The 27,805-nt window shown below is 43.8% G+C and overlaps 1 protein-coding gene across 1 annotated transcript in view; it reads right to left on the bottom strand.

Annotated features, from left to right (window-relative positions):
* LOC110527873 (RING1 and YY1-binding protein B) overlaps positions 1-9,154 on the bottom strand; it is a 40,239-nt gene extending 31,085 nt beyond the window's left edge. The window contains exons 1-2 of the mRNA XM_021609456.2: positions 8,794-9,154; positions 7,884-8,009 (exon numbers count right to left, since the gene is read on the bottom strand). Of these exons, the coding sequence (XP_021465131.1) occupies positions 7,884-8,009; positions 8,794-8,819 (152 nt within the window). The 5' untranslated portion in view covers positions 8,820-9,154. The remainder of the gene's footprint in view (positions 1-7,883; positions 8,010-8,793) is intronic.
* Positions 9,155-27,805: the final 18,651 nt, after the last annotated feature.

The raw sequence follows: 27,805 nt of genomic DNA, 5'->3' as shown, positions 1-27,805 counted from the left end.
ATCAAACATCTCATTCCAAAATCATGGGCATTATTATGAAGTTGGTCCCCCTTTGCCGCTATAACAGTCTCCACTCTTCTGGGAAAGCTTTCCACTAGATGTTGGAACATTCAGCCACAAGAGCATTAGTGAAGTCGGGCACTGATATTTGGCAATTAGGCCTGGCTCGCAGCTGGTGTTCCAATTCATACCATTTGATGGAGTTGAGGTCAGGGCTCTGTGCAGGCCAGTCAAGTTTTTCCACACCGATCTCGACAACCAATTTCTGTATGGACCCCGCTTTGTGGTGGTGGGTGGGGTGGGGGGTGGGGGGGGGGGGGGGTACTCATGCTGAAACAGGAATGGGCACTCCTCAAACTGTTACCAATGTTGAAAGTACAGAATCGTCTAGAATGTAATTGTACGCTGTAGCATTCTGATCCTCCAAACTTTACAGTTGGCACTATGCATTTGGGCAGTTAGAGTTCTCCTGGCATTGGTCGAACTCAGATTTGTTCGTTGGACTGCCAGATGGTGAAGCGTGATTCATCACACCAGGGAATGCGTTTCCATTGCTCCAGATTCCAATGGCAGCTAGCTTTACACCACTTCAGCCGACACTTGGCATTGCACATTGTGATCTTAGGCTTGTCGCGGCTGCTCGGCCATGGAAACCCATTTCATGAAGCACCCGACGAATAGTTATTGTGCTGACATTGCTTCCAGAGGCAGTTTGGAACTCGTAGTGAGTGTTGTAACCGAGTACAGAGAATTTTTACGTGCTACGCGCTTCTGCACTTGGCGGTCCTGTTCTGTGAACTTGGTTGGCCTACAACTTCGCGGCTGAGCAGTTGTTGCTCCTAGACATTTCCACTTCACAATAACAGCACTTACAGTTGACCGGGGCAGCTTTAGCAGGGCAGAAATGTTACGAACTGACTTGTTAGAAAGGTGGCATCCTATGACAGTGCCACGTTGAAAGTCACTAAATTCTTCAGTGAGATCATTCTACTGCCAATGTTTGTCTATGGAGATTGCATGGCTGGGTGCTCGATTTTGTACACCTGTCAGCAATGGGTGTGGCTGAAATAGCCGAATCCACTAATATGAAGGAGTGTCCCACCTACTTTTGTACATACACTATCTAATAAATGGAGGAAGATGGAGTTAAAATGTCAGCTGCTACTTTATATTCTGAATGGAGTTATGTAACTGTGTAGGATGATAAAGCGTGGCAGATGTTGCCTACCCTCGCTTCCTGGGGGACAGCCAGTCGGGAAGTCCAGGATCCAGTTGCAGAGGAAGGGGTTCAGTCCCAGGGTCCTGAGCATAGTGATGAGCTTGGAGGGCACCAAGGTGTTGAATGCTGAGCTGTAGTCAATGAACAGTATTCTCACATAGGTTTTCCTCTTGTCCAGGTGGGAGAGGGAAGTGCAATAGAGACGTATGGTGTCTGGGATGATGGTGTTGACGTGAGCCATGACCAACCTTTCAAACGATTTCATGGCTACAGATCTGAGTGATAAGGGGTGGTAGTGATTTAGACAGGTTATCTGGGCATTCTTGGGCACAGGGACTATGGTGATCTGCTTGAAACATGTAGGTATCAGGGAGACAGACGGGGTCAGGGAGAGGTTGAAAATGTCTGAAGACACTTGCCAGCTGGTCAGCGCATTCTCTGAGCACGCATCCTGGTAATCCGTCTGTCCCCACGACCTTGTGAATGTTAACCTTTACTAGGGAGAGCGAGATCACACAGTCATCCGCAACAGCTGGTGATCTCATGCATGATCCAGTGTTGCATAAAAGGCATTTAATTTTTGCTTGTAAACAAGAATCAGGAGGATAGATTTATGGTCAGATTTGCCAAAGGGAGGGCGAGCCTTTCACGCTGGTCCCTCAGTTGGTAGAGCATGCCACTTACAACATTAGGGTTTTGGGTTCAATTCCCACAGGGGACCAGTACGAAAAAAGTATGAAAATGTATGCACTCACTACTGTAAGTCGCTCCGGATAAGAGCATCTGCTAAATTATGCAAATATTAAAATGTTGTGAAACGGATCAGTTTCCCTGCGATAACATCACCGGACACGAGAAGCGCCGGTTCTGGATGTACATTTTCTTGTTTGCTTATGGCCCTACACAGATTGTCGAGTGTGGTCTCAGTGCCAGCATCGGTCTGTGGTGGTAAATATACAGCTACAAAAAATATAGATAAATAAGTAAATAGTTTTGTCTGCAGCTTGTCATAAGGTATTCTAAATCAGGCAAGCAAAAACGTCATACTTCCTTAAAGGGTAGGAAACACGCAACACAGTGTAGTCAAAGACTTAGTAACTTAGATATAGGTAACCAGATCATGACTACATGTGCAAAAAGTTGTTACATATTCAATATTTCTTAACTTATTTCTGGATATCTTCTAAACTACCCACAATGCACTATTTCTCAACATCAAGTGGAGGATCTGCTTTGTGCTACTGAGCAGCTAGCTCAAGCTGGCCAACGTTAGCCACTAGCGATGACAGCGTGTAATTACATTCCAAACCAAGTGTTGGCGGTGGTGAGCTACAATCCACCAAACGCAGGAAGTGTGATGTAAACAAGAAGTTGATGGGGCACGTGCGGCCATGAAGCATGCTCTTCACAGACTTTGTGGCTGTGTTATCTATTTGGAACCCGTTAGCATGGCAGGCCCTGGTGCCTTCTTCCCGTGGGCTCAAATCGATACAGAAAATCACATTTTGTAGTACCTCGTCTGTTCACCTTTTTGTTTTGTCAACTTTTCAGCATATTCGCTGTTTAGTACGCTATAGGAGTTGTGTAACTTTTCCACCTTGGCTTAGTGCTAGCGCGATAGCTGACGGATATCTGGAATCTATCCATTTGGGATTTCCCTGAGACTCTCCATCAGCCAGTGAAGCACCCACCTCCTCCTGGCTTTGGTAGCTAACTCAGATCCAAAAATAATTATGCATTTCCAAAACTTTGGTTTACTTTAATGTAGCTGTAAGCTAGGTGTTGATAGCAACTGGCTGACTCGTGTAGTGCTAACATAACATTAGCAGGCTAGTTGGCTATCAGCCTTGAAAGCTGGTTTGTAACAATAAATTAATTTAGTAATTGCTTGTAAGTTGCCTGAAAATTACACTGAAACCAGTATTCATTTGGTTTAATTTTAAGTTATTTATGTTAGAGTTTACATTATAGAAGACAGGCCGGCTTGCCGGGTCCTCCATATAACATCACCTTACGGAAGAATATTTTCCGACATGACTTCGGCTTTCTGATCAGTTTTATGTAATAACTCAAACAATATAAAAGTGAGGTGTGACTTTGCATTAAGACTTTTGAGGTGTATACTAATTCAAATACATATGCTACGTTTATGCTACCTACCCTTGAACAGAGATCATGCACCAGCTGTTAAAGATACACACCCCTCCTCTCTTCGTCTTACCCGAGGCTGCCGAGCGGTCTTGACGATGCATGGAAAAAACAGCTAGATTTGTTAGCCATGTCCTTGTTCAGCCACGATAAACATAGATAAACATAGAATATGACATTTCTTTAGGTCCCGTTGATAGAATACAATCGAACAGAGCTCGTCCAGTTTGTTCTCTTGTGGCTGTACGTTTGGCAATAGAACGTAGGGTATAGTAAGTAGTCTTGTCTAGATGCCAGCTCATCTGCCTCTCTTGCTTCTTCTTTCAAATCACAGAGATTAGGGCCTGGTCAGGAGTAGGGTTGGGTGGTATCCCGGTTTTCATATCGCCATACCATCCATCATTCTCTCACCCCGGGAGATGCATGTGTACTAAACTGGTAATAATGTGAGTCAAAAAAAAATGCCCAAAACCCAATTGGGGGTCTATTACCAGAATGCTAACAAAATTAGCACAAGTAATAGCAAATTTCCATGGAGCCTGCTAGCTAAATGTGATAAATTGCAAAGACAGGCAATCCAGCTCACAAAGTTTTACATAAATAGGTAGGAGATACCGAATGTCATTTTTGGTGAGTTTAGACATTTACAAGCGAATGTGAACGAGAGAAAGTTGAGACGCATGCAGTACTGGCTCTCGAGCAGCATGTCTACACCAAAGATTTTATAACTAACCCCATCTGTGTCAACACACTGTGTCTGTGTGGAGTCTGCTCTGCTTGGAGAAGAGGGGGGCGGAGCAGGTGAGCCGAGAACAGAGAGGAGAAAAAAAATGAAGGAAATCAACATAGCAATGGCAGCTGTACAGATAACTCATGCAAAAGGCTTTGACTTCTCCAACATGGCAGAAAGCTAAAACAATATGATGCCCCGTCACCTTATTAATTCAGCCACACACTTAGATTAGGCCTGGTTTGCAGTTGACGTTCCAATTCATACCAAAAGTGTTTGATGGGGTTGAGGTCAAGGCCCTGTGCAGGCCAGTCAGGTTCTTCCACACCGATCTCAACAAACCATTTCTTTATGGACCTCGCTTTGTGCACAGCGAGCATTGTCATGCTGAAACAAAACTGTTGCCACAAAGTTGGAAACACAGAATTGTCTAGAATGTAATTGTATGCTGTAGCGTTAATTTCCCTTCACTGGAACTAAGGTGCTTAGCCAAACCATGAAAAACAGCCCAAGATCAGTATTCCTCCTCCACCAAACTTTACAGTTGGCACAATGCATTGGGTCAGGTAGCGTTCTCCTGATATCCACCAAACCCAGATTCATACACCAGACAGTGAAGCATGATTAATCACTCCAGAGAACGTTTCCACCGCTCCAGAGTCCAAAGGTGGCGAGCTTTACACACCACTCCAGCCGATGCTTGGCCTTGCGCATGGTGATCTTAGGCTTGTGCACGGCTGCTCGGCCATGGAAACCCATTTCATGAAGCTCCCTACGAACAATTAGTGTGCTGATGTTGCTTCCAGAGGCAGTTTGAAACTGAGTGTTTCAAACGAGTACAGGCGATTTTTACGCACTACGCACTTCAGCACTCACTGGTCCCATTCTGTGAGCTTGTGGCCTACCACTTTGCAGCTGAGCTGTTGTTGCTCCTAAACGTTTCCACTTACAGCAATAACAGCAATTACAGTTGACAGGGGCATCTCTAGTAGGGAAGAAATTTGACGAACTGGCTTGTTGGACATGTGGCATCCTACGACGGTGCCACGTTGAAAGTCACTGTGCTCTTCAGTAAGGCCAATCTACTGCCAATGTTTGTCTATGAAGATTGCATGGCTGTCTTCATATGGTCACATGCCACAAGGCAACTTTGAAGCCAGAAACTGTCAATAGGCTGGTGTTCCTGGCACAGAACTTGTGAAGAGGGAGGCAGTGAATTGTTACATGTTGAACTGAGAAACATAGACTGTCTGGTGAATGCTTGAAGAAGTTAGTTTGAAAAGGTTTACAACTTGAATTCATGTCCAGTATTATGCTGAAAAAACAGACTGCACTTATATTTGGCAGGACAAAGCTTAAAAAATAAGTTACTTTTCTTTACATCCTGAATACTTTAAATATTTGTTTTATTTAATTGTACTGCATATATATTTAACTCATACCTTTACATACGTTTCGTGTTTGCACAGGTTTACCATAGAAGTTAAAAAAAATTAAGTGCAATGCTTTCTGTTTCTATAGGGTTAAAAGCAATATTTTCTAATTTATTAACTTTGAAGGGCTCATAAAATGTTTGTTTTATTAAAGTACAGTATATCGTGATATATCGTTATCGTCCAGAAAGTGGAAAATATTGTGAAATAAACTTTAGTTCATATCGCCCACCCCTACCACAAACACACACTGTTAAAGTGTGAATGATTTGGCTGAGAGCATACTGCATCAAACAGAGAGAAAATATGCCTAATTAGTACTCATTACAATAAGAGCCAGGCTTTCAACAAGCAAACAACTGCATCAAAGGTTAACAATTCAGATCAAATGGGAATGTGACAACCCACTTCAATGATGTCATGCGATTTCATTTACCAAATAGAGGCAATTGGGCTGTTGCCAAAAGCTACATGGTAAGGGGCTTGGACATACTTGTCATGACATCCCCTCATTAACATAAAGCATGCTAACCCCCACTGTGACGTGCCAGTATCTGTTAACTTGCCCGGTCCGGACCAAATCTGAACCAATCAGACGTAGATGTTTCACAAGTTTGGACAGCACAGTAGAGAACAGTATAATGTACTATATTCTACATAGGCTATCTACTTTGCTGCACTGTGATGTCCAAAATTGTGAAACATGGACGTCCATGATTGGTTCCGATTTGGTCTGGTACAGACCATGGACGTCCAACCAAATGTGGTCGTTGTGACACAGGAGGTTGGCGGCACCTTAATTGGGGAAACCGAGCTCATGGTAATGACTGGAGCGGAATAGTATCAAATACATGGCTTCCAGGTGTTTGATGCCATTCTATTGGCTCTGTTCCGGCCATTATTATGTGCGGTTCTCCCCTCAGCAGCCTCCTGTGCCTTGGGAGCAGAGCTCATTACAACAATAGCCAGTGTGTAGAATAATACCCAAATACGCAAAAGAAGGATATTACATATTTGTACCTATTCAGGATACATCACCATGAAGATAATTATATTCATTATAATGCATTTCTCTATAGTACAGATAAGGGACCTATGATGTAATTAAGTTGCAGTCATTTCATTACCAGATGTAAATTCACCTGATATAGTTGAATAACCAAAATATTTTTTTTCAAACTCAAGGTATCATGTCGTAAAATCTGAGTGAGATTCTACCGTAATTCTGTTACCAAACTTTGCATCTACAAAGTTCTTCCAGTAAATGTGTTATGACATTCTCTGTGTAACTTGATCAAAGTAGGTCTTGTGCTTAGAGTTGTATGGTTTGTTAAACTTTGAAATCAATGTTTTTTGCTTAGCATACATTTTAAAACAAAAAATCTGAGTCAAAGCATAATTCCGTTAATGTGGAATTGCCCAGTACACAACACACATTTCGAATAGCAGTAAACCGGTCAGTGTTTTCCCAGTGGCAGACCAAAGGTGTCAGCAGAACACTCATTCTAAAACCACAGCTGGAAAGGTTAGAGCATGGAGGGACTCTTCTGCAGGCTCACAAATGACTCATCTATCTCTAGATTTCATCAGGCAGCTGATGATAAGTGCCTGTAAACTCACACTGACAACTGATCATCAGTACCAAGAACTCAGGCTGGAGTGATAAACATGAAATTTAAAGGGAATCACGTAAAAAATTCTGAATGCATATCGTGATGATGTCATCTTAGTTTCCCATTGCAGTGACAGCCAAGAAATAGGTTTCTAATGTGGGGGGTAATTTCTCCCACTCTGAGAAGTATTTATGCTCCACTCATACAGGAGTAATAAAGGCCTAGTGCACTAATTTGGTGGTGGAGAGGGAATAATCCCATTTATTTGTATATATATATATATGTATTTATTTTCGGGGGGTGCTGCAGCACCTCAGCACACCTAGCTACTTCCCACAGCCATGCCAACTCCTGATGTTTAATCCTACAGGTAGCCTAAGTGATATATTCTAACAGATGTTTCAAGCTACAGATGTCTTGTTTCAATCTGGTGATACTAATGTCAAATTCAGAGATTCACTTGGGAGCTGCTTTATTCTAGCAGCTCCATACAGCTATTATGAAGAAGTAAGGTCCCTCATTCCCACCCCATCCCCCTCTCTGGCTACCAACAGCACACCTAGACGACTCAATTCACTCACTATCCATACAATAATGAAATGCATGGCCACACAATGCAACATGCCTACGTCAATCAATAAATCAAAGTATTACTACGGAAATTGGTAGACGATTAATGTTGATTTCAATCAATTGCGATGCTTTACTGCAGGAGTAAAACAACACCCGTTCAGACATACCTTGTGGATGTGCCCTTCCTCACATCGCATATGCTGCATTTAAAAGCCTCTGCACTGTTCTTGAAGGTGCAGACGCTACAGTCCCAATATCCGTCGTCAGCACTTGGTTTAGCTTGTCTTTTTGGCCTTAGAAATATAAAAATGTAAAGTCAAGTTAGTTTATTACATATAATTAATTTGATAATGACTGTTAGTGCTGACGACATGCAATACCCCCTAAATTAAAAATCGGTTAACTTAAACCAATACAGAAGAAACAAAAATCGCTGTCAGGTTATCCATTCGAATCCCGAATAACCTACGCAGCGCGAGTTTCTCGAGTAGATCAGTCGCTAGCTAAAATCAAGGTCCTTGCTATCTGGGATCCTTGGGACGTCCCTATCCCATTGAAGTTGACGTTTAAAATTGTTATGGTAAGGGTTGTTATGGTTGGGGTAGGAGTTAAGATTAGGATAGGGATGACCCAAGGATTCTGGAAAGCACTAACCCTAGAATCAAGCGACCTAGCTCGAATTTCGGTTAGCTAGCTAGCTAACGTTACAACATTCGATTGTATCGCGGCTTAGCCTAATGTCTGTTCGGGGCTAAGCATGTTAACTAGCAAAACGAATGTCAAATAATGTCCATTCGACATTGATCTTCGAACGACTTCTGTTGACATTGAATATAATTTTCTAGAATGGCAGGCATATCCACTGAAAAATTCCCTTTGTCTGAGAGTGACTGGTAGAGAGTAGGGAGCGAGAAGCCGCCATAGTGCCTGTGCACTATTCTAGCTCTGGCATACAAACTGAAAAAAGGGAGAAACACTCCTTGAGAAATCATCCGAATATCAACCGCAAACGCCATGGAATTATCGCAAAACAAGTCTAAATCGACACAAAACCGACTGGGGTATACGGTTAAATACCTGGTAGGGCTTTTCTTGTCGCCCATGGTGAAGAACTGTCTTCCAAAAGAAGAAAAGGTCTTCAGTAATAATCAGTAATTGTTGTAGGTTCTGCGCGGAGGATCCAGATAGAACCGCTGCTAAAGCTGGCAGTTAAGCTCGCATTCAGCGGCAGGGCGACTGCACACCGCGTGACTCCAAGACGCCCAATCACCGCATGCCTCTGTTTAAAAGTCTGGTTGGAAATAAGAGAAATAGGTAGCTCGCTATATATTTCCCCGAAATATTCTGTATCGAAATGAGATGATGCGGTTTATAGTCGAAATTTAGGAATAAGAGTGCCAGCCCAATGTATTCACAGGTTTCGTGAGTGTCATACTGTGCAGTACCACAGCATGAGCTGGTGTCATTGCATTTTATCCCTACACACATTGAAGAAGTAGCTGGTGGAGTTCATCTTGGGACACAGGTGCATAGAAAGTTATTCCCCATCATCCCTTTTCAATCGTGACAGGTGTAAGAGTCAAAATGTCTAGGACTACTAATAAACCAAATGCAAAAATGTATGTTGAGTGCTATCAGAGCAGTCCAGTCAATTTAGCCTGTAGGGCTTTTGTCCCTATCATACCTGTCCGTGAGATTAGCCTACTGTCTTTGCATTAAGACGGACATGTTTCAGTTGTTTCATCTTCTGTGGTTGTAGTGTGCCCACACTGCCTAACATTTGAAAGGACTCAAGGAAATGGGGATTGCCTTGTGTTTCAAATAAGACGTAGAAGAAAGAAAGGATTACCTCAGACACTAAACATTCACCTTGAATGATTATTTGTATTTAGATTACAAATGTTCACCTTACTCATCATTTCCAAAATTCCAGACATCCTGGAGGACCCCCATGAAGGCCTCCCTCCCTCCTGCACAGGACAAGACTCTCTGTGTAGGAGATGAAGAATGAATTGTATAGCCTCATTAGCCACTTGCCATGGCTCCTGGTCCTATATGTATGCACAAATTACTAAATCGCTTTGGATAAAAGTGTCTGCTAAATAGCATATATTATTGTGAATCTCTCCCTTCTATCCACCAAGTGGAGAGGAGAAGATACGATCACTTCTGCTGTGTCACTGTCATTCTTATCACACCGGCTCTGCCCTCTACCCAGTGAATATACACTCTTAGAAAAAAGGGTTCAAAAAGGGTTCTTCAGCTGTCCCCCATATGAGAACCCTTTTTGGTTCCAGGGAGAACCCTCTGTGGAAAAGGGTTCTACCTGGAACCAAAAAGGGTTCTTCAAAGGTTGTCCTATATGGGGACAGGCGAAGAACCATTTCAGGTTCTAGATATCTGCTTAGCTCATAGCATGCTGCTCTAGAGGCTCATCTGCACATCATGATGTTAATAAACTGAATTCAATCATAACAGCATTACGCATTGCCTGGCTCATTCTGTAATTAATTCAATGGAAAATTGGGCATTTTTGATGTTACAGTAATAAGGGAGACATTATAAGAAAAGCAACAAGTGAAAAGAGAATTGGGGGAGGGGACAGAGACGAGAAATGATACCATGCATTCGGCAATTCAAGAGTGTGACTGAAACAGCTCTACCCACATCAGAGTTCCTTCCTTTACTGAATCTTGTTATTGCTCAGAAAAATAATCTGTGATTGGCATGTTGCCAAGCTGTCAACAACCAAAAGTGCATGGTAGCTCTGACATACATTTCCTCTGACTGAATCTCTTTGGAAAAATACATATGGTGCTGAAGTTCTGGTATGATCAGTAAAATGTGTTTAACTCTGAGTGTAGTATGGTGAGAGATTATACGTAGGGATTACAGTTGGCTCAATTACATACAGTTGAAGTCTGAAGTTTACATACACCTTAGCCAAATACATTTAAACTCAGTTTTTCACAATTCCTGACATTTAATCCTAGTAAAAATTCCCTTTCTTAGGTCAGTTAGGATCACCACTTTATTTTAAGAATGTGAAATGTCAGAATAATAGTAGAGAGAATGATTTATTTCAGCTTTTATTTATTTCATCACATTCCCAGTGGGTCAGAAGTTTACATACACTCAATTAGTATTTGGTAGCATTGCCTTTAAATGGTTTAACTTGGGTCAAATGTTTCGGGTAGCATTCCACAAGCTTCCCACAATAAATTGGGTGAATTTTGGACCATTCCTCCTCACAGAGCAGGTGTAACTGAGTCAGGTTTGTAGGCCTCCTTGCTCGCACATGCTTTTTCAGTTCTGCCCACAAATGTTCTATAGGATTGAGGTCAGAGCATTGTGATGGCCACTCCAATACCTTGACTTCGTTGCCCTTAAGCCATTTTTCCACAACTTTGGAAGTATGCTTGGGGTCATTGTCCATTTGGAAGACCCATTTGCGACCAAGCTTTAACTTCCTGGCTGATGTCTTGAGATGTTGCTTCAATATATCCTCATAATTTCCCTCCCTCATGATGCCATCTATTTTGTGAAGTGCACCAGTCACTCCTGCAGCAAAGCACCCCCACAACATGATGCTGCCATCCCGTGCTTTACGGTTGGGATGGTGTTCTTCGGCTTGCAAGCATCCCCCTTTTTCCTCCAAACATAATGATGGTCATTATGGCCAAACAGTTCTATTTTTGTTACATCAGACCAGAGGACATTTAAAAAGTACGATCTTTGTCCCCATGTGCAGTTGCAAACCGTAGTCTGGCGATTTTTGTGGCAGTTTTGGAGCAGTGGCTTCTTCCTTTCTGAGCGGCCTTTCAGGTTATGTTGATATAGGACTCGATTTACTATGGATATAGATACTTTTGTGCCTGTTCCAGCATTGTCACAAGGTCCTTTGCTGTTGTTCTGGGATTGATTTGCACTTTTCGCACCAAAGAACACGTCTCCTTCCTGAGCGGTATGACAGATGCGTGGTCCCATGGTCCCACTTGCGTACTATTGTTTGTACAGATGAACGTGGTACCTTCAGGCGTTTGGAAATTGTTCCCAAGGATGAACCACACTTGTGGAGGTCTACAATTATTTTTCTGAGGTCTTGGCTGATTTCTTTTGATTTTCCCATGATGTCAAGCAAAGATGCTTGACATCAAGGTAGGCCTTGAAGGTAGGCCTTGAAATACATCCACAGGTACACCTCCAATTGACTCAAATTATGTCAATTAGCCTATCAGAGGCTTCTAAAGCCATGACATAATTTTCTGGAATGTTCCAAGCTGTCACAGTCAACTTAATGTATGTAAACTTCTGACCCACTAGAATTGTGATACAGTGAATTCTACGTGAAATAATCTGTCTGTAAACAATTGTTGGAAAAATGACTTGTGTCATGCACAAAGTAGATGTCCTAACCGACTTGCCAAAATGATAGTTTGTTAACAAGAAACTTGTGGAGTGGTTGAAAAATGAGTTTTAATGACTCCAAGTGTATGTAAACTTCCGACTTCAACTGTATAAAGCAGGTGTTCTGCCTTAAGCACTCACTTATATTAAATTATATTAACTGAGAATATAGCACTTCAGTAACTGTGTCTTTTGTGTCTTATATGGTAATTAAGATCAAGATACAATGTGAAATCAGGTTTCAGCATGTGGACAGGTTGTTTGTTCCAGAGAGATGGTAATCTAAAGGAAAAAGCAGTTTATTTTTGTCTATTTATGGAAAAAGACAGCATCGCGTAGCGGAAACGTGTTGCACTTCACACAATTCCTTTCCTGCGCACTTGTTTTTGGAAAACATTAATTTGACTGAAAAACAGTGGAGTGGAAGAGATGAAGAGAGAAGGGCAGGTTAAGGATGAGCCAGGGAGAAGAGAGGTCGTGGAGCAGACATGGGAAAATAGGCTGTTAAGAGACAGGTAGGATAGCAGACGAGGACACATACTCCTGATACTGAAATCACACAGGAGAGGAAAGAAGCTCATGATTAATCGAGGTCTCTCACAAAGTTCCCTGGTGACATTCCAGGATCCACAAAAGTCTCACAGGAAAGAAACTCAACACTTCCTCTTTGCCACTGCTTGCAATACACCCAAGATCCTCTTGCTCCCAATTAGTCCATCATGGTACGTGTCCCTCATCTTACTTGCCTAATTAATTACACAATTATTAATCCTCATCAAAACATCATCATTATCATCTAATTATGAAGGACAAGTCAGGATGCATTTGGTCATAAAATGGAGGTTTACCATGCAGGCAATTAGACCCTCTTTGTTTTGACTGTTCGACAACTGGTAGGTATTTACTCTACTTCACCTTACACCCTGTGATTACACCCAATGGTGTGTTTAACTCCAGTGTTGATACTGTCTGTGGGCATCTTTGCGGGCAGTGAAGAAAATACCTCTGTAGCTGTCACACAAAATGGGAATGGAAATGCAGCAGAGTGTATACTGTAGAATAGATAACCTACATCACACATACACACTTCCTGCATTAAATGGCAGTGGCCTCACTGTGTGGGTGTGGGGGAATTGTAGTCTGGTCAGGACCCTCAGGAGTTGAGGATTGTGTGGGTTGTGTTTAAGTGTCCAGGGAGGGGGTTAGGGGGTGGTGGCTGAGGACAGTTTCCCTCTCCAGCAGAGGAATGTCTCCATACGTGTTCCTGTTTGGAGAGGCAGCTCACAGCCCAAGATGTTGGCAGGAAACCATATGCTGCTTACACTACGCCGATAAGGAGGAGCAAGGGGAGGCTTTGCCAAACCTTCAGGAAGGTAGATTATCCCACGACATGCTGGCAGCGGTTCAGTCTTTGTGCATCTGCGAGTGTGTGTGTACACTAAGTGTGTGTGTGTGTGAGAAAAAGGCTTCTTCAGTACACTCAACAGTAGAGAGTTTCAGTGAATTCAGGGCAGACTCCACGAAAGGCAGACGAACAACAGGCCTGCAAGCTAAGAATGTGCAGCGCAGAGGCACGGCCCAATCTCCCGGTTTGTTAACCCAGGAACACAACTGTGAATAAAGAATAAGACAATGATAAATCACTTGTCAATTACCTCCCTGGTGATAAAGAATGAGATAGTGATTTCATGTGTGTAGTTTGTGTTTCCCAAATTCCCTTATATCAGAGCGATTCAATATTACATCTACTTCATGATCTTAAACTGAGCTTAGTAACATGCATTTTATGTGAGACATTCAATTGAAATACTTGTAATGAGGAGTCACGGCACATATTGGTAACATAGCGATAATAACAGTTTTGACAAGGTTACATCCCCGATCTGATTCCATTAAATCATTTGAGACATCATTTGAGACTACATCATTATTTAGTTAAAGTAATATCTCCCACAAACTGCAATTGACCATCTGTGTAAAATACAAAGATTCCAACCAGTTTTCACTATATTATTCAATTGCATTCTCACAAATATGTGAGACATGAGCCTAGAGGGACACATATTTTAGACAGAATAGTCAACCACAGTCAAATGTCAAAACATGAAAATAGTGTCTATGCATCTCCGTTGTATATGCATCAGCTCATCCCTGGCTAAGCAGTGGGAGAGAGATTGGAAAGGTTTTCTGCAATGTTCTTATACAGTAATTCCCACAAATGCACACAATCCACTGGATTATAAATCAGTGGCCCTATGAAGAGGTTGCAGCCAAGTATGGATAGTGTTTATGGTGTTTAGACTAAATCCAGCTGTTTGGTCACACACAACGCTGCAGAGCTGCTGTCAATTTGGCAAATTAGTGCATTGACAGACGGAGCACCATCCAACCAAAAATCAATACATACTTTATCATCCTGTTAAATGTTTGTTCAAGCCCTGACACAGTAACCCATGGTGGAATGGCTGTCTTCCTCCTCCTCCTCCGAGGAGTAGTAGGGATCGGAGGACCAATGCGCAGCGTGGTACGTGTTCATGCTCTTTATTAAAACAAGTGAACAATGAAACAAAACAATAAACGACACGTGAAATAACCAACCGAAACAGTTCCGTGTGGAGCACACAGACACAGAAAATAAACACTCACGAAACGCAAGTGGGAAAAGGCTACCTAAGTATGATTCTCAATCAGAGACAACTAACGACACCTGCCTCTGATTGAGAACCATACCAGGCCAAACACATAAACACAACATAGAAAACGGAACATAGACAACCCACCCAACTCACACCCTGACCATACTAAAACAAAGACAAATCAAAGGAACTAAGGTCAGAACGTGACACACGGACAATTCCCTCCCTGGGCTCTCATGGCTATTATATTGCTCCTCTTCTCAACCAACCAACTCTCTCTCTCTTTTCTTAAATGAAAATCTAACCCTTTCTCACAAAGTGCTAAGGGATGTGCCTCCCTCAAGTAGGACAACCAAATCGAGACATCCATCACTTTGTGTCAGGGTGGAGTAAATAACCTTGATGCAGTCTTCACACTTAATTGCAGATACCCTTGGGCTCCAATATGAAGAGACTTAAGCAGCGACCAGCCTTCCGCCAGCCTTCACATTAGATTCCTATGACTTCTCCTTCACCCAAATCCAAACAGCTGATGTTCTGAAAGAGCTGCAAAATCTGGATCCCGACAAATCACCTGGGCTAGGCAATCTGGACCCTCTCTTTCTAAAATTATCCGCCAAAATTGTTGCAACCACGATTACTAGCCTATTCAACCTCTCTTTCGTATCGTCTAAGATCCCCAAAGGTTGGAAAGCTGGTGCGGTCATCCCCCTCTTCAAAGGGGGAGACACTCTAGAACCAAACTGTTATAGACCTATATCCATACTGCCCTGCCTTTCTAAATCTTTGACAGCCAAGTTAATAAACAGATCACTGACCACTGTGCAGCTGTCTTCATCGACCTGGCCCAGGCTTTCGGCTCTGTCAATCACCGTATTCTTATCGGCAGACTCAATAGCCTTGGCTTCTCAAATGACTGCCTCACCTGGTTCACCAACTACTTCTCAGATAGAGTTCAGTGTGTCAAATCGGAGGGCCTGTTGTCCGAACCTCTGGCAGTCTCTATGGGGGTGCCACAGGGCTCAATTCTCGGGACGACTCTTTTCTCTGTACATATCAATGATGTCGCTCTTGCTGCTGGTAATTCTCTGATCCACGCAGACAACACCATTCTGTATACATCTGGCCCTTCTTTGGACACTGTGCTAACAAACCTCCAAACGAGCTTCAACACCATCCAAATCTCCTGCCATGGCCTCCAAACACTTTTAAATGCTAGTAAAACTAAGTGCATGCTCTTCAACCGATTGCTGGCTGCACCCTCCCTCCCAACTAGCATCACTACTCTGGACGGTTCTGACCTAGAATATGTGGACAACTACAAATACCTAGGTGTCTGGTTAGACTGTAAACTCTCCTTCCAGACTCACATTAAGCATCTCCAATCCCAAAATAAATCTAGAATCGGCTTCCTATTTCGCCACAACGTCTACTTCACTCATGCCGCCAAACATACCCTCGTAAAACTGACTATCGTACCAAAACTTGACTTTGGTTATGTCATTTACAAAATAGCCCCCTAAACTCTACTCAGCAAACCCTGTAGTCTATCACAGTGCCATCCATTTTATCACCAAAGTCCCATATACTACCCACACTGCGGCCTCTATGCCCTCGTTGGCTGGCCCTCACTACATATCCGTTGCCAAACCCACTGGCTCCAGGTCATCTATAAGTATTTGCTAGGGAAAGCCCCACCTTATCTCAGCTCAGTGGTCACCATAGCAACACCCCGTAGCACGCACTCCAGCAGGTACAGTGTGGAGAACAAGTATTTGATACACTGCCGATTTTGCAGGTTTTCCAACTTACAAAGCATGTAGAGGTCTGTAATTTTTATCATAGGTACACTTCAACTGTGAGAGGCAGAATCTAAAAAAGAATCCAGAAAATCACATTGTATGATTTTTAAGTAATTCATTTGCATTTTACTGCATGACTTAAGTATTTGATACATCGGAAAAGCAGAACTTAATATTTGGTACAGAAACCATTGTTCGCAATTACAGAGATCATAAGTGTCCTGTAGTTCTTGACCAGGTTTGCACACACTGTAGCAGGGATTTTGGCCCACTCCTCCATATAGACCATCTCCAGATCCTTCAGGTTTCGGGGCTGTCGCTGGGCAATACGGACTTTCAGCTCCCTCCAAATATTTTATTTTGGGTTCAGGTCTGGAGACTGGCTAGGCCACTCCAGGACCTTGAGATGCTTCTTACGGAGCCACTCCTTAGTTGCCCTAGCTGTGTGTTTCGGGTCGTTGTCATGCTGGAAGACCCAGCCACGACCCATCTTCAATGCTCTTACTGAGGGAAGGAGGTTGTTGGCCAAGATCTCACGATACATGGCCCCATCCATCCTCCCCTCAATACAGTGCAGTCGTCCTGTCCCCTTTGCAAAAAAGAATCCCCAAAGAATGATGTTTCCACCTCCATGCTTCACGGTTGGGATGGTGTTCTTGGGGTTGTACTCCAAACACGGCGAGTGGAGTTTAGACCAAAAATATATATTTTTGTCTCATCAGACCACATGACCTTCTCCCATTCCTCCTCTGGATCATCCAGATGGTCATTGGCAAACTTCAGACGGGCCTGTACATGCGCTGCCTTGAGCAGGGGGACCTTGCGTGCCCTGCAGGATTTTAATCCATGATGGCGTAGTGTGTTACTAGTGGTGTTCTTTGAGACTGTGGTCCCAGCTCTCTTCAGGTCATTGACCAGGTCCTGCCGTGTAGTTCTGGGCTCATCCCTCACCTTCCTCATGATCATTGATGCCCCACAAGGTGACATCTTGCATGGAGCCCCAGACCGAGGGTGATTGACCGTCATCTTGAACTTCTTCCATTTTCTAATAATTGCGCCAACAGTTGTTGCCTTCTCACCAAGCTGCTTGCCTATTGTCCTGTAGCACATCCCAGCCTTGTGCAGGTCTACAATTTTAACCCTGATGTCCTTACACAGCTCTCTGGTCTTGCCCATTGTGGAAAGGTTGCAGTCTGTTTGATTGAGTTTGTGGACAGGTGTCTTTTATACAGGTAACGAGTTCAAACAGGTGCAGTTAATACAGATAATGAGTGGAGAACAGGAGGTCTTCTTAAAGAAAAACTAACAGGTCTGTGAGAGCCGGAATTCTTACTGGTTGGTTGGTGATCGAATAGTTATGGCATGCAATAAAATGCAAATTAATTACTTAAAAACCATACAATGTGATTTTCGTGATTTTTGTTTTAGATTCCGTCTCTCACAGTTGAAGTGTACCTATGATAAAAATTACAGACCTCTACATGCTTTGTAAGTAGGAAAACCTGCAAAATCGGCAGTGTATCAAATACTTGTACTCCCCACTGTATATTGCACTGGTCATCCCCAAAGCCAATCCTTACTTTGGTCGCCTTTCCTTCCAGTTCTCTGCTGGCAATGACTGAATTGCAAAAATCTCTGAAGCTGGAGTCTTTTATCTCCCTTTCTAACTTTAAGCATGAGCCGTCAGAGCAGCTTACCGATCACTGTACTTAGCCAATCTGTAAATAGCACACCAGACTACCTCATCCCCATATTTTACTTACCCTCTTGCTCTTTTGCACCCCAGTAGCCCTACTTGCACATCATCATCTGCACATATATCACTCCAGTATTAATGCTAAGTTGTAATTATTTTCACCTCTATGGCCTATTTATTGCCTACCTCCCTACTCTTCTACATTTGCACACACTGTACATAGATTGTCAATTTTTCTTTTATTTTGTGTTATTGACTGTACGTTTGTTTATGTGTAACACTGTGTTGTTGTATTTGTCGCACTGCTATGCTTTATCTTGGCCAGGTCGCAGTTGTAAATGAGAACTTGTTCTCAACTGGCCTACCTGGTTAAATAAAGGTGAAATAAAAAGTAAAATAATAATGAAAAATACTTGACACAATAAGTGTGAGATGCAGAGAGCCTCGAGAGTAAGAGTAGAGGCAAGGGAAAGAGGAAGGATAGGGGAGGAACGGGATGAAAGTCACATTTCTTTCCCCTAATTACTCAGAGATAAATAAAGCTAGAGACACCATATTGTATGACAAAACTTATATACACTGAGTATACAAAACATTAAGAACCTGGCATAAATTGACTAGGTGAATCCAGGTGAACGCTATGATTCCTTATGGATGTCACTTGTAGTGTACATTAAGGGGAGGAGACAGGTTAAAGAAGGATTTTTAAGCCTTGAGACATGGATTGTGTATGTGTGCCATTAAGAGACAAAAAATGTAAGTACCTTTGAACAGCGTATGGTAGTACATCCGACACCTTGTCGAGTTCATGCACCAACGAATTGAGGCTGTTCTGAGGGGTGTGTCACGTTGACTGGAGACAGGCACAGAAATACGTAATAGGTGGTATTATTTACTCCACCCAAACAAAAAAGCGAGGTGTAAACCTACAAATAATACATGGGATGAGACCCGTAAAACAGGTGCACTATAACACGTAGCATGGAAGCCAATACAACAGCACAGGTACTCACAGGACCAACGGACATGGTAACAATAACCGTCAAGGACAATGGGGAACAGATGGCACATATATAACATACTAATCAGGGGGAATGGGAACCAGGTGTACATAATGAGACAAGACATTCCGGGGTTAGTGGTAAGGAATCAAGTTCAGTGACACCTAGAAGGCCGGTGACGTAGCCCTCCGAAGCTGGTGAACAGAATGAGCAGCAGTACCGGGGGGATCTGTGACAGTACCCTCCGACCTGCTGCACTAGCATCGGGAAGACACTTCTGGGTCAGAGACCGAGTACGCCGGACCTCTCTCGATGTCCAGAGGAGGAGGCGGGGCGTCACTGGGTCCAGCCTCAGCGAGGGGACCAGGCACCACTGGGCTGAGGAGAGACACATAAAAAGTCGGGTTAATGCGATAATCAGCAGGGAGTTGCAAACGGTACGTTACCTCATTAACCCTCCTCGGGACTTTAAATGGCCCCACAAACCGCAGGTTCAGCTTCCGGAAGGGCAGGCGGAGGGGCAAGCGGAGGGTGGAGAGCCAGACCTGGTCACCTGGAGTGAAGACAGGCGCCTCAATGCGGTGGCGGTCGGCCTGTTCCTTGTGCCGAAGCACAGCCCACTGAAGACAAGTGTGCGCAGCATTCCTCAGCGCGCCGAAACCGCTCATCCACTGCAGGGGCCATAGTCTGGCTCGGATGCCAAGGTGCCAGGACCGGCTGACACCCCAACACGCACTGGAAAGGAGTGAGGCTAGTGGAGGAGTGGCAGAGTGGCAGAGGGAGTTCTGTGCATACTCACCCCAAGGTAGAAAATCCACCCACACCTCAGGAACCCCAGCTCCTGATTGGCCCTCTCCACCTGCCCATTAGCTTGAGGACAGTACCCGGAGGTGAGACTGACGTGACCTCCAGGCGTTCCATGAAAGCTTTCCATATGCGTGAGGTGAACTGAGGGCCACGCTCTGACACAATATCCTCCGAGATCCCGTTGTGCCGGAAGACATGTGTATAAAGAGCCTCCGTGATTTTCATGGCCGATGGGAGCCCAGGCAGAGGAAGGAGTCAACAAGCTTTGGAAAACCCGTCCCCAACAACGAGAACGGTCATGTTCCCCTGGGAGGGGGCAAAGTCAGTGACAAAGTCCACCGAGAGGTGAGACCAGGGTCGTTGTGGATGCGGCAGGGGAAGGAGTTTTCCATAAGGGAGGTGTCTGGGTGTCTTAGACTGGGTACAGATGGAGCAGGAAGATACGTAAACCTGGGCGTCCCTAGCCAAAGGTGGGCCACCAGTACTTCTCAGTCAGGCAGGCAATGGTACGGCTTATCCCGACACAGGCCCAGTGTGCCCAGGTAAGGAGGCAGTCCCACACACCCATGGGCATGTAGATGAGGTTGCACTGCACTGTGCAGGTGCGGGTTCCGTGTGCAGGGCCTGCAATATGTCGGGGGTCCACATCCCACACCACTGGTGCGATGATATGGGACGGAGGGAGGAAGGGGGTCTCTTCTCCCTCTCTCTCCTCTGCATCATAGAGGCGAGACAGGGTGTCCGCCTTCACGTTCTTCGAGCCTGGCCAATAAGAAAGCTTGAATTGGAACCTGGCAAAGAATAGAGCCCACCTGGCCTGTCTTGGGTTTAGCCTCTTCGCTGCCCTGATGTACTCCAGGTTGCGGTGGTCCGTCCACACCAGGAAAGAGTGTTTGGACCCCTCCACCAAGCGCCTACACACCTTTAGAGCCTTCTTGACTGCCAAGAGTTCCCAGTCCCCGACGTCGTAGTTCCCCTGGGCGGGGCTCAGCTGCTTGGAGTAGAAGGCGCAGGGCCACACCTTTGGAGGGATTCCAGTGTGCTGGGACAGCATTGCCCCGACTCCTACCTTAGAGACATCCACCTCGACGATGAAGGCAAGTGAGGGGTCGGGATGTGCCAGCACAGGAGCAGTGGTGAAGCCTGCCTTCAGGGTCTCGAATGCTTCCTCTGCCTCCACCGTCCAACGAAGCCGCTGGGGACCTTCTCTCAGCAGGGAGGTAAGAGGTGCGACCACTGTGCTGAAGCCCCGGATGAAGTTGGGGATGATCTGACTGCGCTGACGTGTTGCTCCTCCATCTCCAGCACAGAGCTGACTAACGAGACATGCTGGGCACGGTCAGCAGTATAGACCAAAATGTAATCTATATAAACCACTACGCCCCGTCCCAGCATGTCCCGAAACACTTCGTTAATAAAGGCCTGGAAGACTGAACGAGCATTAGACAGGCCAAAAGGCATTATAAGATACTAGTAATTGCCCATGGTCGTGGAAAAGGCCATTTTCCATTCATCGCCTGCACGAATGCACACCAGATTGTAGGAGCCCCTCAAGTCCAGTTTCGTGAAGTACGGCACCCCGTGCATTTGTTCGATGATGGTTGGAATGAGGGTTAAAGGATAGCTGAACTTTACGGTGGCTTTATTCAGAGTTCGATAATCAATGCAGGGGCGCAGTACTCCATCTTTACTTTTAACAAAAAAGAAGCTTGAGGAGGCTGGTGAGGTAGAGGGGCGGATAAAACCCTGCTGGAGGCTCTCCTGTACGTTGGTCTCCATGACCTCGTCTCCGCATAGGAGAGGGGATAGACGTGTCCTCTCGGGAGCGCTGCGTCAGACAGCAGGTCCCAGGGGCGATGAGGAGTTCAGTGACCAGTTCAGTGACTCCTAAGAAGGCCGGCGACATAGACTTTAGGAGCTGGTGAACGGAATGAGCAGCAGTACCGGGGGATCTGTGACAGGGCGTTCCTAATGTTTGGTATACTCAGTATGTCGTCTACCATTAGCAACTGTAATTTGATTTCTAGGGTAGATGAGTTGAAATGAAATAGACCAAGAACAGAACTACCACAACGTTACTTTTGTATCTCCCGGCGGGGCAGGAGTAACACAGCCTTAGAACGGAAGTAAAAGCTGGAAAAAATGTCACTAAATCTGTCTTAACTCCATGTATCTGGTTTATAATGATTGTTACTTTCAACAAATGTACTATTAGACATAATTGTATGTTTGTGTCGATTTGAATAATTAATACAGGTCAATTCTTTTTGAAAATGAACCATGCATCAATGTCGCAATGTTGCACAACCACAATAGTCTGCCTTAAAATATTAACCAGACTAAAATGGATGACATAATAGCTATATTTTCTCATCTCACTTTAATGGCAATGTAGTAGATGTTTTTCACAATTTTCAATGACTATTCATGCTCAGCCCTGCCAATCAGGTGCGCACCAGCTGTCCTTTTCATGTGCACTCCTCGTGTCTTGATAGAATAAGTCTTTATTTGCCTCATAAATGGCAAACTCATCATGTTTATCACATTTCCATGGTTTGACATAAGGTAATTGATCCCCAGAATCATAAGGATATATTTTTAATCACTAACCTGTCGATAAAAGCTTATTTAAGAAGCTGATCCATCAAGTCAATTGATTAAGGCATAATTCTCATGATGTCATATATAATTTTCAAACATTCTGTCACTTGTTAATATTTGCTAACATTATAAAAGCAATATGATTCCAGGTCATTAGTTTACACTGTGTTACTTTTGTCCCACTCGTCTCTACTGTCTTCTCCCAGGCTAACACCCAAGGCTAGCTAGCATGATAGTTGAAACCTATGCTGTACTTTGGTCACTAGATGGTTTTAAAAAATGATGGGTTAACGGAACCTTAAACAACAGAACACAACTCTACAACCAGAAAACACTTCAGGGCCCATTCCTTTTACTTACATCGCCCAAAACCACTTGTTGTTGGTAACATGGTCAGACTGAGCAGTTTATTTTTGCAGGGAGGTTGTCTTTCACATTAGGAACGTGCAGACTTGATTCACTAAGTCATTCTAGCTTTTAAGTTATCTGAGAAAATGGGCGTGTTACTTTCGCCCCGGCTCTCCCCTACGGAAGGAGAGGTGGTAGGAAAGGAAGATGGAGATGGTGAGTCAGCAGGAGATGAGGAGTGGTTATGGGGGAGATAGAAAGAGAAGAACATGCTGTGGCAGTAATAGGAGATGCGAGGAAGGGGTTGAGCGATGGAGCTCCACCTCTGCTTTAAAAGGCTCTATGGATAGAGAGTGTAAGGATTTCTTTATTAAGAAGAAAAATGTTTTATGTGTATGGCTGACTTTGCTTGTAGTATTAACGTGTTGTGAGTTCTAATTTAAAATAATCTTGAGTGATTCATCGCAAAAGCAGCACAATGAGGATATACAGTAAGTGTTCTCCACAGTGGCGTGCTGTGTCTTCTCTAAACTTGTGAAAAACATTTCTATACACAGGTGACAGTTCACAAACACTAAGACAGCAGCATACCATAGGGTCAAGAGGAATTCTGTGGATTTAGTACATTCGTATTAACCTTTTTTTTTTGTTGATCAAACACCCATCGCAACCTGCTAGAAATAATTTGAATTCAGATGTAGCCCATCTTGGACAATGTTTTTATTTTGATCTCCTAAAGATAGAATCCATGTTCCTGCATATTTTTCTGCTTTCCATTAAGAAAGGAATGAGACGCTGTATCATTGCAGTGTGTTGCAGTGCATTGTGTTCCCCTGGGAGTTAATTTGGCAGTCAGTGAAACACCACCTGCAGCTTTGAGTGGCATCATTAACAAAAGGTCACATGTGCTCACTGTGAAATTATCCACACATGAATTTCTCATTGACTTGTTAATACACCTGGATTTCCTAGCCTGGGGTGATAGTTTGCCCTTTCCTGTCTGTAGGGAAATGATGCTAGCCCCTGTGTGTGCGTGGCTGATACATGATACAATTCACAAGTTGTCGTTGTTACCACTGACTCCTGAGTTTGGGGTCTAGAATTAGATAATGAATACATACTGAAAAAGTAATTGTCAAATACAGTAAACCACAGAGGATAGTACAACAATATTAGGATATTGGACCTACCTATCCAGTGTCAACCTTTCTTCTAGGGGGAAAAAAAGCTATAGGGACTCAATCTTTCTCTTCCCGTTTTAATTCTAAATATCATTACAATGTGAACAGTGAATCTCATTTTGAACTGTGTATCATCACCATTTGGACAAGCAGCTTTTAGACAACCGAGTGGTCAGGGGAGTCAAGTAGGGTTGCACACTCACTCCAACAGTGTTTTCACAATAAAACATGTGTCTAGGCATGTGTAATGCATTGATCCATGTAACAGCAGTGGGAAAATCCCATACACTGATACCATGACTGCTGCCAACGCTACTCTTCAACAAAGTGCCTGACCAGCTACACTGACAGAGGAAGTCACTGACTTTGATTAATGTTTAAGATATCTCAGAGGCATATATTTGTGTTGTGTAGAATAGATATTCCAACCACTTGGCAGATTACAACATGCCTTATCTTCTCTCAGTATAGCTAGTTATACGAAATCAGGTCTGTTTATGATTAGAGGCTGTCACAATGTGTTCAGTTTCTCACATTTTTGTTCAGGCTGAATCTAACGATGCCAAGCTGAGCATCTCCAAGAATGGGGCAGTCAGAGAGCCAGGCCAGCAGCAACTTCTAGCACCAAACTGAGTAGCTATCACAGACCAAGACAGACCTGTCATAAATTTACTCCCTGCAGCCACCCAAAAGCTGGAAAATGTATCTGTCAGTTGTATTTAAAATGTTTAAACCTTGACACATACAGTACATAATGTCAATGCTCTAGAATATCTAAAGTACACTGTTAGAAAAAAAGGGTCCCAGATGGGTTCTTTCGCTGTCCCCATGGGAGAACCCTTTAGTCGAATTACCTCGACTAACCTGTACCCCAGCACATTGACTCGGTACCGGTGCCCCCTGTAAATAGCCTCATTATTGTTATTTTATTGTGTTAGTTTATTGAATTTTGTACTTTAGTTTATTTAGTTAATATTTTCTTAACCAACAATGCAGTTTTAATAAAGTAGGGTTAAGGGCTTGTAAGTAAACATTTCACAGTGAGGTCTACACCTGTTGTATTCGGCGCATGTGACAAATAAAATTTGATTTGATTTTTGGTTCCAGGTAAACACCTTTTTGGTTCCAGATAGAACCCTATGTGGAAATAGTTTTACCCACTGGGCACAGAAGTCTGTAAAACAAAATGTTTTAAATGTACATTTGGTTGAGTTGTCAACTAACATAAATTCAACGTGAAATCCTTAGATTAAAAGTTGGGTGAAAAAATATACAAAATTCCCTTATGTTGACTTTTTGCAAATCCAGTCAGTTTTCCACATTGTTTTTGCCCAGCAGGTACATGGAACCCAAAATGGTTCTACTTGGAACCAAAAAGGGTTATTCAAAGGGACAGTCAAAAAACCAATTTAGGTTGTAGATAGCCATTTCTAAGAGTGTAAGATCATCTTATGCTGCACATTTCCAAAACTCCAAAATGTCTGTACGATGTAGAATGTGTCCCGGTGCTACCCCATGCAGCTGCTCTGGGGGAAAAGGAAGGTGTGTGAGTATTCATTTGTGGTTCTTCAACACTAATAAATCTAGGAGCAATGCTAACACTGCACAGATGTGAGGAGGCTGGAGTTTTCCCTGGCTTTAAACTGGGAGCCCAAAGTCTACCACTACAGGAGATGAATGGTGTGTGGGTGGCCGCCTCATTGATTTTGTGTCGGAAAGATTAGTGCATGTTAAGGTTACACACTCAGGGATGGAATATATTTAGTGGAACATACCCCTTTAGCCCCATTGCAAATTCCTCCCGTCCTCAGCTCAGAGACTGGTCTCATCCCAGTCAGGAGTTGTGTCTGTGCTAGTGTTAAGCTTCCAGGAGACAGAGATGATTCTTCTGCCTGCCTGTCTCTCCTCTCAGCTAAGCCTAGTGCTTAATCATCACATCTACCTCTGCAATAGATCTCTAGAACTGCATATTCCTCAAACACCACAATCAGCTGTGCCGGGCAATGCTGACTTGTGAGAACAGCTTTTGAACCATATTTTTCCCTGATAACAGCTTAACAAAATGTAAATTGTCCAAGTGATGCAGTCCACAGACTACCCCTAATAAACAAACAGTAGATTCACACACAGGCCCACTTAATCAAAAAGCGCCATTGAATGACCCATCTAAAGGTCAGTCCCAGCAGGCACTTACTGGAGGTCCAGAGTTCCATGGCCTCGTTGTAAGAGCCTGTTGGCCAATAGCGCTCCTTTCCCAAGTGGAGCTCCTACAGTGAGCAGAGCAGTTTTATTACCAATTAGTACTCTTTATTGTATCTGACACACTTTCCAGGGCGTGACACAATGTAGACTAAAACACTGTTAGCATACTGCATGGGTATTACATTGTTGAATGTCAGGAAAATTCCACAAACTGCTAGCTGAGCAACACTCAACTTAGTTTCTTATATCGAGGCAGAGTTTAGTTTTTATTCCTGGTCACAGGATTTGCTAGCAACAACATTGAGTCACCATCAAATCAAATCAAATGTTATTTGTCACATGTTCCGAATACAACAGGTGTAGCCCGTGCAGTGAAATGCTTACTTACAAGCCCAGTTGATCAGTTGATACTTGTAAAAAAAAGTCCATTCTGAAAATGCTTACCTGTATCCATGTTTGTCCTGTACAACTGCGGTCCTTCTGCGGGATGCTGAAATTCATACTTTAAATGAAAACCTTTAACGAACACAACCACTGCATTTTCAGAATTGACATTTTCACAAGAATCGACTGATGGTGACTCAATGTTGTTGCTATCAAAACTCAACCCCGCCTTGATATACGAGAACAGAGTTGAGCGTTCCTCAGCTAACAAACTGCCAGTCACACCACAGTAGACGTACAGTACTGTACACAGAGGAACTGAGGCCTGTGCTTTACCATACAGACTACTCAAAGAGCTGACATCCCAATCTTGTTGTTCCCGTCTTTCTTCTAACACGCTTATTTTGCGCATTTCGTTTAGCCCCAGGTCTAATCCTTTGATGACAATCAGGAGGTCCCAGAGACCCATCTAAAGAAACAGAGAGGAAGGGCGAGGCTCAAACAGCCATGTGACATGTTCTAATGACATGCCACGCTGATGGAAATCTGCTGTTCCCTCCCACATCTCCTCCCACTTGTCTAACCCCCCCCCCCCCCTCTCTCCCCGTCTAAACCTCTTCCCCCTCTCCGGTGCTGCTGGTGTGTGTTGGCTGAGAAGCTCTCTCGGCGTGCCATGCAGATGTAATCTACACCTCTTAGTGCTGAGAGCAGCGATTGAATCAAATGGAGGGCGCCGCCTCGGTGAAGGGCTGACAGGTTTGGCGTAGCGACATGTAAGGGGATCTGCTTTCATACATGTCGTCCCAGGGGGCCGGAGAGAGAGCGACCTTTGTGATGCATACAGGGGTGAAACTGAGAGGCAGCGGAACACTGGAGGCGTGTGACAGCCAGGCTCATGGCAGAGACAGAGGAAGGGAGTGAGAGAGGCCTGGTGAGACAAGGACTGAGAGACCGCGAGAGACAGAGTGAGAGACATTGAGAAAATGAGAACTTGAGAGACTGAGATTAAGGGAGCCTTTTGAAG

This window comes from Oncorhynchus mykiss, chromosome 7 (assembly GCF_013265735.2).
Source record: "Oncorhynchus mykiss isolate Arlee chromosome 7, USDA_OmykA_1.1, whole genome shotgun sequence".
NCBI lineage: Eukaryota > Metazoa > Chordata > Actinopteri > Salmoniformes > Salmonidae > Oncorhynchus > Oncorhynchus mykiss.
This window is presented reverse-complemented; position numbering and strand designations above follow the sequence as displayed.